The sequence below is a fragment of the Chenopodium quinoa genome, unplaced genomic scaffold, assembly GCF_001683475.1.
Source record: "Chenopodium quinoa cultivar QQ74 unplaced genomic scaffold, ASM168347v1, whole genome shotgun sequence".
NCBI classification, from domain to species: Eukaryota; Viridiplantae; Streptophyta; class Magnoliopsida; order Caryophyllales; family Amaranthaceae; genus Chenopodium; species Chenopodium quinoa.
This window is the reverse complement of record NW_018744066.1, coordinates 2950961-2965527: the sequence shown is the minus strand read 5'-3', so window position 1 is coordinate 2965527 and position 14567 is coordinate 2950961. Positions and strand designations below refer to the sequence as shown.

The 14567-nt window shown below is 32.2% G+C and overlaps 1 protein-coding gene across 1 annotated transcript; it reads left to right on the top strand.

Annotated features, from left to right (window-relative positions):
* Positions 1 to 1941: 1941 nt before the first annotated feature.
* LOC110691044 (cytochrome P450 71D10-like) lies at positions 1942 to 4813 on the top strand. The gene is made up of 3 exons (XM_021867980.1): positions 1942 to 2738; positions 3550 to 3880; positions 4094 to 4813. Exons 1-3 carry the CDS (start codon positions 2173 to 2175, stop codon positions 4718 to 4720), a joined length of 1524 nt encoding a protein of 507 aa, XP_021723672.1. The 5' UTR covers positions 1942 to 2172; the 3' UTR covers positions 4721 to 4813.
* Positions 4814 to 14567: the final 9754 nt, after the last annotated feature.

The following is a 14567-nucleotide window of genomic DNA, read 5'->3' as shown; positions in this document are numbered from 1 at the left end:
TAATATTTACTATAGAGTACAAAGTATTATATATTCATGATATAATAATGCGAGTAAAATCAAATTATGGGATGAGATTTTCAATTTTTTAATCTCTAATTTGTATCATTGTTTTGGCAAAGTATTAATTTGTATTTTTGGACAAAAAAAAAAGCATTAAATATGTATTACAATATACTTTTTAACAAAGTAATAATAAATACTTTTAAAAAGTAGAATATAAGACCATTCGATCAGGGTCGGGGTTTGGACTGACTTTACTAGCCCGGTCTCTTGTCCTTGAATGATAAATTTTTGTTCTTGACCTGATTTCAAATTGGATCAGTGAGCAACACTAAATATGGGTAGAGTTTACATGTAGTGAGTTCCGGACCTGTAGGACCCTTAATCTCTTTGAGTATCTACTGAAAAAAAGAAAATATCCATCAAATCTAAGTACTTGCCTACTTGGGATTATACTCATGTGCTAGCTAGATTAAAGGCACTGTAAGCAATATCTCTTTTTTCATGGATATTATGATTAATGATTAAATACTCCAATACTCCATAATCATTCACTGCTGAATGCTGATACCATATAGTACCACACAATAAATACATTTTAAAAAAATGATAAAGTGAAAAGAAAAGGTTGGTATCAGGCAGTCAGGCACAAATAAAGTGGTTGTTACTTGGGCTCAACAAGTGAAATTTGGGCTTCTTCTTTATAGTACGAACTACAACTAATGATGGGCTCCTCATAGAGATTGTAACACTACCTGTGCTACCAATTACCAACTTCTTCAGTTATGAGTCGGTTATGAGCTATGACGCATATGAGTTTATGACACCCTTGGCATGTTAGCAATTTGGCACTATTATTCTCTTCTACGAAGTATAATTCTTAAGAAACTCGTGTCTCTTTCTCCCTTTTTTCTACAGACACAAACATAGAACTGAATGACATCTTCACCTGTACTCCTTCCGTTTTTAAATATTTGCTCCATTTTCATGCGTGGAGTTTTAGGAAAAATTGGAGAAAGTAATAAAACATGAAAGTAGTGGGGTAGTTAAGAAAATAAAAAATTGTAAAAAACAAAAGTAGTGGAAGAATAGGAGTAGAGAAAGTTTTATGTTAGGTCCACCAAGTGTGAAAAATGAATTAAATATTATAAAGCTTTCCAAAAAGGGAAATGGAGCAAGTGTTTAAAAACGGTCGGAAAAGAAAAGTGGAGCAAATATTTAAAAAGGAGGGAGTAGGAAGTAATATACTACTACCTTATTTTTAAATATTTGCTTCATTTCTCCATTCACGGATCTTTAGAAGAAATTGGAGAAAATAATAAAATATAGAGGTAGTGGGGTAGGTGGAAGAATAAAAAATTATAAAAAAAACAAAAGTATGGTGGAGAATTGGAGAAGAGAAAATTTAAAATTAATAAAATATAATTTATGTTGGATCCACTAAATAAGAGAAATGAATTAAATATTGTGAAAACATTCCAAATAAGAAAATGGAGCAAATACTTAAAAATGGCCGATAAAGAAAAGTGGAGCAAGTATTTTAAAACGGAGGGAGTAATACATATATAGTAATTTATGCTAGATTTTTTTAGTTGGTGAACATTTGGATCATTATGTAAGACAATGTAACAACTAATTTAAAATGAATACATTTCTTTATTAATTGGATTAAAAGTTAGGACAATGAAATAACTAATTTAAAATGAACTAAGGGTCTATTTTCTTCAGCTTATTTTCAGTTCAGTTTAATTCTTAATTTTCTTCTCTAATAAAATATTCAATTTAGTTCAGTTCAGTTTAAAATCCTCCAATAAATTCAGTTCAGCTCAGTTGAATTACCTTAACTTTTATTGACTTAGCCTTATTTTGCATAGGAACCGCATATACTGACATACTGTACAAACTTTGTATTATTGGAATTTGGAAAATGGAGGTGACTAGGTGAGCATTATTTAAATGTAGGTACTACTGTAGTTGTTTGACTTTCCTTGAAAAATGCAATGATAAGGATAATGATGTATTTATTTGACCAGTAACCACTTTAGCATTTATTTTTTTTTTATTTTTTTTTTAGGGGAAACCACTTTAGCATCTAAACGTGCGATTTAATCCCAATCTACAAAAATTGAGATCAAATACATTTTTTCATTCGGTAGAACTACTAAAACTATGGAGATTTCATGGCTAATTTCACTCATATTTTTCCTTTCAATCCCCATTTTTCTCATCCTAAAATCATTAAAACCCTTAAATAATAAACTAAAATTTCCACCAGGACCTCCAAAGCTACCCATCATAGGAAACATACACCAACTCGCATCATATAAAACCCCACCACACCACCTTCTACAAGACCTAGCTAGGGTGCACGGTCCTATCATGCACCTTCGACTAGGGGAAGTTTCCACCGTGATCATCTCCTCCGCTGACGTGGCAAAAGTGGTGATGCGAGCCCATGACGCCAACTTCGCTAACCGGCCTAAGCTTATTGTGGCTAAGGACGTGTTCTATGATTACTCTGATATTGGACTTGCCCCGTACGATGAGTATTGGAGGCAAGTTCGTAAGCTTGCAACCCTCGAACTGCTTACGGTTCGAAGGGTGCAGTCGTTTCGAGCCATTAGAGAAGAGGAGGCTACCATGTTTGTGGAGTCTATTGCCGAGAGGGCAGCTCAAGGGTGCTCGGTTAATCTTAGTGAAAGGGTTTTTGGCGTTATGTTTGATATTACATCTAGGTATGTTGCTCACCTTTACCGTGTTAATAATTGTTCTTTTAGTTTTGTTCTTGGTTTGTACAAATAAAATGTGCATAATACAAATGATTATATTTTGATACATACATCTTGTAAAGTTTAGGTCCTAACAATAAAAAGTCAAAATTGATTCAATTATATGTGCACCATCTTGCTAAAGTAGTGTCATTGTTTGGTGTTGAACAAGTGTGGATCAATCATTGTCCTATGGAGTTTCTCCTTATGTACTCTTGAACTCTTTGTTCTTTAATTAATATTATGCCTCAGGTGGCTTTTCTCAAAAAAATAAAATAAAAATAATGAACTCTTTTAGATAATTAATGTTTTAAATAACTTTTTGATTGATTTTTGACGTGTCATGTGATAGTTATTCAAGTAGTTATTCTTAAATAAAAAGGCGGAGTAGTTTCACTACTACTCCGTAATTTTGGTAACATTACTTTACCCTTGTCCCTAAATAATCAATAATTACTTAATTAATTACCAACTTCTAAGAGCAACTCCAACGATAGCTAATTGTTGCCATGCCACATAAGCTTGTAAGTTAATTGTCATTTTAGCTCCAATGATTAGCCAATAGCTTACTATTTAAATAATGGACCACATCTCCTTAATTTAAGTTGATAAATTTCTTTTTATTTATTCTAATTTGTTCTATTTTAGAAAGTTTTTTTTTCCAAGCAAATTAGCTTTACTTGGCCAATTAAACTGGTTAAGCTAGTAGGTAGGAATTATTTAATATTGCAAGCAAGTCCTAAGTTACAACTATGGCTACTTAAAATTTGTTTGACAGGACGGCTTTAAACAAGAAAGGGAAAGATCAAGAAGCATTTAGAGCATTAATAACACTAATGTCAAAGCTTTTATCTGGTTTCTCAATTGCTGACCTTTACCCGTCCATCAAGTTGCTGCATTCAATTGGTGGGTTGAAGAAATCAGTGAAAAAGATAGTTGATGAATCAAATAGAATACTCGATCCCATAATTCAAGAACACAAGTCTAACATGATACAAGGCAAAGTTGATCAAGAGGATTTAGTAGATGTTCTTTTGAAGTTTCATAAAGAGGATCCTAACAATAACGATTTCTCCTTGACCAACAACAACATCAAAGGAATAATCTTGGTAAGTCATGTTAGAAATCTCAAGAATTACTTTTATGTAGCATGATTAATCACTTTTTAAAAAGTGTGACTAAAATAGTTATTTTATGTGTTCTAAATTGAACTTTGACTCTTAATTTTTGTTACATTATAGCTTTTCCGCGAGTCCTGTATTACTATCTTCTTGAAAAAAGTGATTATAATTATTTATGAAATGATGAATATTTTTGTTTAGGAAATTTTTAGTGCTGGCACTGAAACATCTTCAACAACAATAGAATGGATCATGTCCGAGTTGATAAAGAACCCAAAGGCAATGGAAAAAGCACAAAATGAAGTTAGGGAAGTTTACCAAGGGAAAGAAACAATTGATGAGACAAGCCTAGATGAACTGAAGTTTTTGAAGTCGGTAATAAAAGAAACATTAAGACTGCACCCTCCTGCACCTGTCTTAATCCCAAGAGAATCTATTGAGCATTGCCAAATTTGTAGCTATGATATACCTCCTAAAACTCGAGTCATGGTGAATGCACGAGCCATAGGGAGAGATCCGAAGTATTGGCAAGATGCCGATACATTTAAACCTGAAAGATTTGAGACGTCTCACATAAATTATAAAGGTAACAATTTTGAATTCATCCCATTTGGTGCAGGAAGGAGGATGTGCCCTGGTGTGACACTAGGTATCGCGAATATTGAGCTTCCTCTAGCTATGTTGCTCTACCATTTTGATTGGAAGTTACCTAATGGAATTAAGTCTGAAAATTTAGACATGAATGAATTGTTTGGAATTACTGTGAGAAGGAAAAATGATCTCCATGTAATTCCTATCCCTTATAAATATTCAGGTTTTAGACAGTAATGTAGTTCCTATCTTTACTGGTGAATTAATTATGTGATATATTTTGTTGCTTATAAATAAAAATATACTAATGTGTTAGTGATTTTTATGGCATTTGATGTGTACTGGTTTCATATTTTTTAGTATTTACCGACTAATCTTTGACTACATTCGGTTATGTATTTATGTATACGTACAGAAAGCATGAATATGTGACATCTTCAGTTAAATTAGTGGCAATATATTATATATATCCATGTTTATGATTTTAATTTGGCAAACATAGTTACAAAGAATTGGTCCGATTTAATTGTGATGTTCTAAGTTGGAACTGAGCAGTCTGAGCTAACTTTAGAACATTAAAAGGAGAAAGTTTAGCCCAGCCCACGAGAACATTTGAGGCCCAAGTTCTTCACTACAAGAAATTACCTTTGCAGCTTTGCAATACTTCACCAGTTCACCTTGTATGGCCTCATTAAATAAAACGCTGCATTCTTTTTTTTTAGTGAAATGTAGGCAATATTTTCATATCTTATACTGCGTACATCATTAAACTAGACTTGTAAAAAAGTAAAAAACCAATTTGATATAATCTAACCCATAAACAACCCAATAGGATTTGAAGTGACCTAAACCCAAAACATTACACGGGCCAAATCCGTTACAATACGACATGACCTAAAACAAACTCAATGTCTTTAAAAAAAAAAAAACAAACTCAACCCACACTCAATTTGATAGCTCAAGGTCTTTAAGTAAAACTAATGCAAATTTTTATGTCAAATTGATTTATAATGACATTATTAATGCACATTTACAACCTTTAAACCCCAATTTTTCCCCCCTGAATTCTATCATATTCCCAAATAAATCGATATAATTACACAAGATTTGATACTATTCGCTAATAGCATATCAGCTGTCAGTCCTGGTTGGATGACACCAATATAACGTTCGCTAATTCGCTTACTAGTCGTTGGAAAAACGTGGGCTTTCCAATTGACAGTTACTTCCTAGCGACTACTCTTCCAATTTGCAAAGTTATAACTATAATCCAATCAATTTTGGAATTGAACATACTGTATTCTAGAAATGCTGATCATATACCAACTACGACGAGTGTGATGTGTGAAAGCGAATATAATCACTATGAAATTGTCGATTTTACTATTAACTAGCATTTTAGCCCGCGTAACACACAAGTTGTAAATAGTAAATTTGGTTAAAATTAAAAAAGAAAAAAAAGAAAAAAAAAAAGGTATGGTATGTTCTACTACCACTTATAACAAATGCCAAATGGAATTCATGAAAAAACAGAAACTGTAATTTTATTTATTTACTAGTACTCCGTACCATAATAAAGAATACAAAAAACACTACAATTTTTTCTTCACCCTTGGATATCCTGGGAGAAAAATAAAAAAGTAGCTAAAGAATTGATCAAACTATATATATATATATATATATATATATATATATATATATATATATATATATATATATATATATATATATATATATATCAAATTAATTAATCAAAATTCTAATATTATCACCTATAATTCCTCATAATAAAGTCCTAAATCACCCTTAATAAATTAGTGAAAGAGGTAAGTAACAGCCAGCGCAACCGCCAATAAAACATATGCAATCCCTTGATCAATAGTAGCACCTGCACAAAAAGATATATCCCCCAATAAATAAAAATAACACCAACAAACTCGAAAACTTAATTCCAATAATAGGGCCGGCTACATAAACCAAAATTTTATCTTTAGCACTCGTCATCTAAAATTAATTAAAATAAAATAAAGCACCACCCAATTAGACCGGGTTGAGTTCGGATTCGAGTCGAATTGAAAAGAGAGAGAAGGGACTTACTGTCGTTGGCAGGAGGAGGAGCGGTAACAGGGGAAGGAGCCATCATCTGGCCTTGAGTAACCTTAAAAAAGGCCATCATCAAAAACCCAAAAATAGGCAATGCGTAAAACTTCATTGATGATCCGTTAGAATACATATTGATATATTCCAAAGTTTTAATTTTTGTATGAAAATGTAATAGTAAGATTTGGGAAGAATAAAATTCTTTGTTTGGGGCAAAAGAATGAATGAAAATAAATTATGAAGCGTTTATGATGGTAAGGTGTATATATATAAGTTTTTTAGGGAGCAGTAAATTGAATCTGGAATTTCCTTTTTATGAGAGGAGAGTAGGGTAGAAGGAACGCGTTGAATATTTTTGTGTTTACAAATTTTTTAGACGATCTATTTATTTATATTTATAGTTTTTATTATATTTACCTCTTTTTATTTTAATTATTTAATTAAGGTTATTTATTTATGTTTTCTAGTAGTGTAAGATATTTGACTGGTGGCTCGAACGAATTGTATTAGTAGGCGGCTAGTTGACTTGGACCGGAATGTCTTGTATATGTGGCTGCTCTGAATTATTTGGGTTTACTAATGAATCTACGTTATTAATTTCTTGTTTCACATTTTATACTCGTTTTTTTTAATTTGGGTGTACAATGTTTTTCTAGAAGGTTTTTTTTTTTTTTTTAAAATTGGATTAGGATTTAGGAGTGTTATAGTAAGTACTTTGAACTTTTGAAGGAAGTTTGGGGAAAATTGTCGCTTTTCATAAATTGTACGGAATATTTAATTAATGATCGTGTTAATTCTTACTAGAAAAAATTAAAGAAGAAAAGAAAGAGATGACGGGACAACTACAACATGATTGCGTTTTCTTCACCATCACTATTCAGTATTCACTATGTAAATCCTTAATCATGAGTACTTCATTGAACATACGATACAGTGATTCTAATGAATAATGATGTTAAGACTTTTAATCAAATTTGATTTCTAATAGTATTTTAGTTGAGCTTTTTTTTTTTAAAAAAAAAAAATCTTCCGTGCAGAGGGTTATATTATAATTAGGACTTTACCAAATAAGTTAGTTGGCATCTATACTACACATCTAACAAGTAATATACGGAGTATAATTCAATGCAACTTTATCAAATTCTTTTTCATATGTATATGAGTTTTTGTGAATGAAATAAATTAAGGCAATTATGCGAGATTTTTTATTACCAATTTACTATTGGTGTAGTGGTGATTGAGACTACACTTGATAGAGAGAGTCCGTATTTGATCTTCCGCAATAATAATTGGGAGGGAATTGGAACCTAACCACTCAAAACTGATCCCCTAAAGATGGATTAGTTCAATTTATTGACCCATTTGTTTTGCTTCCCTATGCTAGTGGCAGAAAGCATATAAAATATCTTATTTTATTTCAATTTTAATTTCTAGTCCATATGTTACTATACAATACAAGTATTTATTTAAGCCATAAAAGCATATATAAAAATGAATTTTAGGCTTTTAGCACCTAGCTTGATTTTTTCATAGATATTAGGACTTGAGCGACCACAAAAAGACTTGAAAACAAGAGGGAATTTTTTTTGTAAAAAAAAATATGAAATGAAAGGGGACCAAAGTTAGCCTGCACCATGTGTACATGTTGTTTTGTACATAATCAACTACTGTATTCAAGCAGGAAATCTTGGAATACAATCCCAAGTTTATCTTTTATTATTACGAGAGGAGAGGAGAAGAGTCTTACACCGTTACATTTTTATTTAGGGTCCGTTCACATTTATTAAATTGAGCTGAATTGAATTGAACTGAACTGACTGAAGCTGAGCTGAACTGAACTGAACTGAACTGATTGGAGCCAAACCGAACTGAGCTGAAATGAATATTTTATGAGAGAGGGAAATTAGGAGATGAACTGAACTGAACTGATTGAAGCTGAACTGAAATTAAGTAAATGTGAACAGGTCCTTAGTTGATCTGATCTAACGTAAATATTTATATTTTTTTTTTAAAAAAAAAAACTATATAAATTATAGCAAATAAGCTTCAATAATCACGTAAACTTATTTAAATCGTTTTAATATTATGTATATTAACATTATATTGGGTGACATTATATGTGAGCCTTCCTACATTATTACTCATAACAAACCATTATATGTCAACGGACGTTGGTCGTTACATTATTAGATTATCATGTGCGTAAGCAACCATTCATTTGCTAAGCTTAATTACGTTAGAAGATGTGACTTATACCAATTTCAGAACATATACAAGTATTATATAAACATGGATTGATTACAACCAAAAAAAAAATGTGGTCAAGAATTGAATAATTGTAGATCAATCAACCAAAGCAATTTAGTACTTTAATATAGGATTTAAAATTCTTGCACATGACGAGTTGATGGTTACCAAATATTAGTACTAATTTATGTAATTATTGTCAATTGTTAATGATGAGTCTTCCTTGCTTTAGTTGCTTTAGGGTTTAGGCAAATGTATGTACTTTGTAATATTGTATGGGATATAACATTCAAAACGAATTATCATCGTATTATTTTTAATAAATTTATTTGCCTTATTGCCATTTTCTAATAGAAATACTTTGTTGTCTAAGGAATGGTTCCAACTATCAAAAGTTAGTTAGCAAAGGTATAATGATCATTATATACCAACTTTATCAAACACGGAGTACTAACTTTTTTTTTAAGTTATAAAACTTTTTAAATTTGCCAATGTAAAAAAGTAAAATATGTTGATATATACCAAAGATTTATAATGATATGAATATATTAATAAGACCCCACATGATTGAATACTATGAGAAAATTAAAATTTTTTAATTTTTTTGGCATACATCAAAAAAATTTGTGTGATAGTGCCAAATATTAAAGTTAAAATTTTTGAGAAACAGAGACAATAATTATAAATTTATAATAAGATGTACGGAGTAAATTTATTTATATTGACTTTATAAAGTTTGATCAAGGATAATAATAATAATAATAATAATAATAATAATAATAAACATTTGAAGAAAAATTAAACTATTCTAACTCTTTTTGTATGTTCAACCTTTATGTGTTCTATTCATAGACTCAAAGTTAAAAAATCCTTGACCGAGGATATCAATTTATAGTTTATACATAGTACATAGTACATAGTTACATACGATAAGCACATTAATTATCACATGAAATTTTTTAGATTAGTTTTGAATATTTTATTGAAACATTTTTTTTTTCACTAGTACAAAATTAAAAAATTCCATAGTTATGATCAGAGGTCATGTAAAATACAAGTGAAAAACTTAGAGAAACAGAGAGAGTAGCTGAGAACTAGAACAATTTTTTAGCACAAGATTATAACCTAATTTATGAGCAATCAATATACGCAAATAAGATCAAAGCCAACTTGTCTCTCCTCTATCTTTTTTATGTGCATGCCATCGCAATTACTCTGGCAAAGACAACTAAGATCCCAACTAGAAATATATTCTGCTGTTCCATTTTATTTTAATCAAACAAAGCAACCATTATTCTCTGTTGTATTATTAATGCAATCATACAAGTTAGATTTCCTAAGCCAGCCATTTGGCCTGGATATGTGTATAATCATATGATTATATTGTTGGCTTATTAAGTAATGATCGTCTAGCTATGATTCATTATTGCCGTATATTACTCCCTTCATCTACGCACCAAATATAATAAAAATGAATTTAATACTTTTGATTTGAGTAATAAATTTTTTTCATTAAGGTTGTGTCATATTTAAATGTTCATTCCAACTGAATTTTAGACTTTTTGTGTTTATTTATACACTAAAATACTGAATCAAAAATAATTTCAATAGTAGTTGGCATAAATTACGTAATTCATTAGTAATGGTTGTAAATAGAGATTCTAGAATTTGTTTAATACACCCGGCTTTGGTGGTCCTTTGCCCCAAGAATTTTACTCAGATTGGACATTACAATTTCACATTAGCACACGTACTGCACACTCTTAGAAAATGCAAGACGACCAATTTACTCGCTTAACCAAACATCCATCACTTTACTTTCTAGGTGTACGCGGTAACCTACTTTTATCAACAAGTTCAAAGATGCAAAACGTTAGAACATATTCTTGATTTATTTCTTTCTTAAGTATGTAGTTATGTTGGCTCTATCAAAGTACGGAATACCAATTTACATATCAAGTACATACATTATTCTAGCTTAGCGAGTGAGGAGTTGTAGCTCAATGGTGGACTAGTAGAACACTTCATCAACACTAGATCGATCATGTGGTCATCATAGCCTCATATGAGTCATATAAGTTCAAAACTCAGGGGGGGGACTGAAGAGTTTGTTAATGAGTTCCACTAGTTTGCATATATATGCTTGGTGCATGTAAGGGTGTTTTCTATTCTATTAGTAAATGTATGAGTAATTTTAAGTTCATTGTTCGCATTGTGTCAAAAAAAAAAAAAATAAAAAAAAATAAAATTGTTTGCTTCATATAACTAGAGCTGTCAATGCGGGTAAACGGAGCGGATTGTGTTTGGGTCGGGTAAGGGTGGATCAAATCAACTCGGGTCGGGTCAATTTAGATTAATTCCATAACCTATGCGGGTCGGGTTTGGGTTGGGTCATGCTTGAGTCGAGTCACGTCGGGTCATACTTCTTATCGGGTTTGGGTCGGGTTTAGGTCGGTTTAATAACAGGTCGGGTGAGCAATAGGTCGGGTTTAATTCGGATTTTTACGGGTTAAAACGGGTTAGGATAATTCTCGGGTTCGAGTCGGGTTTTTTTCAAGTCAATAATTTGTGGGTTAGAATCAGGTCGATTCATTCTCGGGTTTGAGTCGGGTTCGGTTCAAGTCAATATTTTGCGGATTATAATCAGGTTAGGTCATTTTCAAGTTGGGTCATTCTCGGGTTCAAGTCGGGTTCGGTTCAAGTCAATAATTTGCGGGTTATAATCAGGTTGAGTAATTTCCAAGTCGGGTCATTCTCAGATTCAAGCCGGGTTATGTTCAAGTCAATAATTTGCAGGTTACAATCAGGTCGGGTCATGTCCAAGTCAAGTCGTATTCGGGTTCAACTAACTATAAATAGATAATTATCATTTTTATCAAACTAATTATTTCCTTTGACTATAATATATATGGCAATATACTAGGGAACTATAGTATATATTTTAGGAAGATAATTATCTCCTTTGACCATACAACAAATATATACTATATTTAACTCTTAAATTCAAGGATGATGCACCTTTCTTTTGCTACCGACTTGGTCTCCCAAGACAAAATGCTTTGACCAATAAAAATAAGGTGGTCTAAATTACATTTAAGGTGATTTAAATCGGGTCAGGAACAATTTAGGTTGAATTTAGGTCGAGTCAATAACAAGTCGTGTTAATTTCGAGTCGGGTTAATTAGTAACATATCGGGTTGAATTTTTGGGTTGGGTAAGTAATAGGTATGATAAAATTAGGGTCGGGTCAATAACAAGTCAGGTTGAATTCAGGTCAGATCAATAACAAGTAGGGTTTGTAACAAGTTAGGTTAAATACGGGTCGGGTTAGGAACAGGTCAGGTTGAATTCAGGTAAGGTTAGTAACAAGTCGGGTTAAATTCGGGTTTTGACAGGTTAAAACGGGTTTGAGTCCATTTCGGTTCCAGTCGGGTTCGGTGCAAGTTAATTAAATTAGTCGTTGTAAACCGGTAAATTGGTCGTTTAAAAGCAAATTGAATGGTTCCACACACCCAATTGGACTCCTAGAGGGTATTAGGGACCATGGTAAACATTTCGGCAATTTTTAATTCCGGACGAAAAAAAGTAAAAAAAATTCCAAAATTGAAGGCTAATATCCACGCTTTTTGAGAAATTTTAAAGGTTTCAGGGCCCGGTGTCGAAAAGTCTTGAAATACTATGCGATATATCTCGGAGTCATATAATGACGTTTGGATCCATATATGATCATAATTTGTTGTCACAAATGTTCGTGGTAGGCTTGACTTAATCGGTGCAAGTTGTAAACCGGTAAATTGGTCGGTTAAAGGTAAATTGGATGGTTCCACTTACCCAAATGGACTCCCGGAGAGAATTAGGGACCATGGTAAATATTTCGGAAATTTTTTATTTCCGGGCGAAAATAAGTAAAAAAATTCCAAAATTGAAGGCTAATATCCACACTTTTTGAGTAATTTTGGAGGTTTCGGGGCCCGGTGTCGAAAAGCCTTAAGAATTAGGGGATACATCTCGGGATCATATAATTCCATTTGGAACCATATATGATCATTATATGTTGTCATAAATATTCATGGTAGGCTTGAGTTAATGATCTGTGCAAGTTGTAAACCGATAAATTGGTCGTTTGAGGGCAAATTGGATGGTTTCACCCATTCAATTGGCCTCCCGAAAGGTATTAGGGACCATGGTAAACATTTCGTCAATTTTTATTTCACGGCAAAAAAAAGGTCAAAAAATTTCAAAATTAAAGTCTAAGATCCATGCTTGTTGACAAATTTCGGAGATCTTAAGGCCTAGTGTCAAAAAGCCTTGAAATTTTAGGATTACATCTCGGGGTCATATAATGCCATTTGGAACCGTATATGATCATTATACGTTGTCATAAATGTTCGGGGGTAAGCTTGAGTTAATGAAATCGGTGCAAGTTGTAAACCAGTAAATAGGTCGTTTAAAGGAAAATTGGATGGTTCCACCCACATAATTGGACTCCCGGAGGTTATTAGGGACCATGGTAAACATTTTGACAATTTTTATTTACGGCCTAAAAAAAGTCAAAAAATTGAAAAATTGATTGCTAATATCCACGCTTTTTGAGAAATTTTGGAGTTTTCGGGTTTTGGTGTCTAAAAGTCTCGAAATTTTAGGGAATACATCTAGGGGTCATATAATGTCGTTTGGAACCATATATGATCGTTATTTGTTGTCATAAATGTTCGTTGTAGGCTTGAGTTAATGAAATCGGTGCAAGTTGTAAACCAGTAAATTGGTCCTTTAAAGGCAAATTGGATGGTTACACCCACCCAATTGGACCCCTAGAGGGTATTAGGGACCATAGTAAACATTTTGGCAATTTTTATTTCTGGGAAAAAAAGTCAAAAAATTCCTAAATTGAAGGCTAATATCCACGCTTTTTGAGAAATTTCGAAGGTTTCGGGCCAGGTGTCGGAAAGAAATAAGATTTTATTAGATACATCTCGGGGTCATATAATGAAGTTTAAAACCATAAATGACCATTATATGTAGTCATAAATGTTCGTGGTAGGCTTGAATTAATGAAATAAGTGCAAGTTGTAAACCGGTAAATTGGCCGTTTAAATGCAAATTCGATGGTTCCACTCACCAAATTTGACTACTAGAGGGTATTAGGAAACATGTTAAATATTTCGGCAATTTTTATTTTCGGGTGAAAAAAGTCAAAAAATTCCAAAATTGAGAACCATGTTAAATATCCACGCTTTTTGAGAAATTTTTGAGGTTTCGGGGCCCGGTGTCGAAAAACTTTAAGATTTTAGGGGATACATTTTAGGGTCATATAATACTGTTTTAAACCATTAATGATCATTATATGATGTCATAAATGTTCGTGGTAGGCTTGAGTTAACGAAATCGGTGCAAATTGTAAACTTGTAAATTCAACATTTAAAGGCATATTGGATGGTTCAACCTACCTAATTAGACTCCCAGAGGGTATTAGGGACCATGGTAAACATTTCGGAAATTTTTATTTACAGGCGAAAAAAAAGTAAAGAAATTCCAAAATTTAAGGCTAATATCCACGTTTTTTGAGAAATTTGGAGGTTTCATTTGAGGCCTAGTGTCGAAAATCCTTGAGATTATAGGGGATGCATCGTCTCTAGGTCATATAATGCCATTTGGAACCATATATTATCATTATATGTTGTCATAAATGTTCGTGGTAGGCTTGAATTAATGAAATCGGTGCAATTTGTAAACTGGT

Coding starts and splice junctions, on each gene's coding strand:
- LOC110691044 (XM_021867980.1), top strand. CDS start 2,173: ATGGAGATTTCATGGCTAATTTCACTCATATTTTTCCTTTCAATCCCC. Junction 2,739..3,549: donor ATGTTTGATATTACATCTAG/GTATGTTGCTCA, acceptor TTTGTTTGACAG/GACGGCTTTAAACAAGAAAG. Junction 3,881..4,093: donor ACATCAAAGGAATAATCTTG/GTAAGTCATGTT, acceptor ATTTTTGTTTAG/GAAATTTTTAGTGCTGGCAC.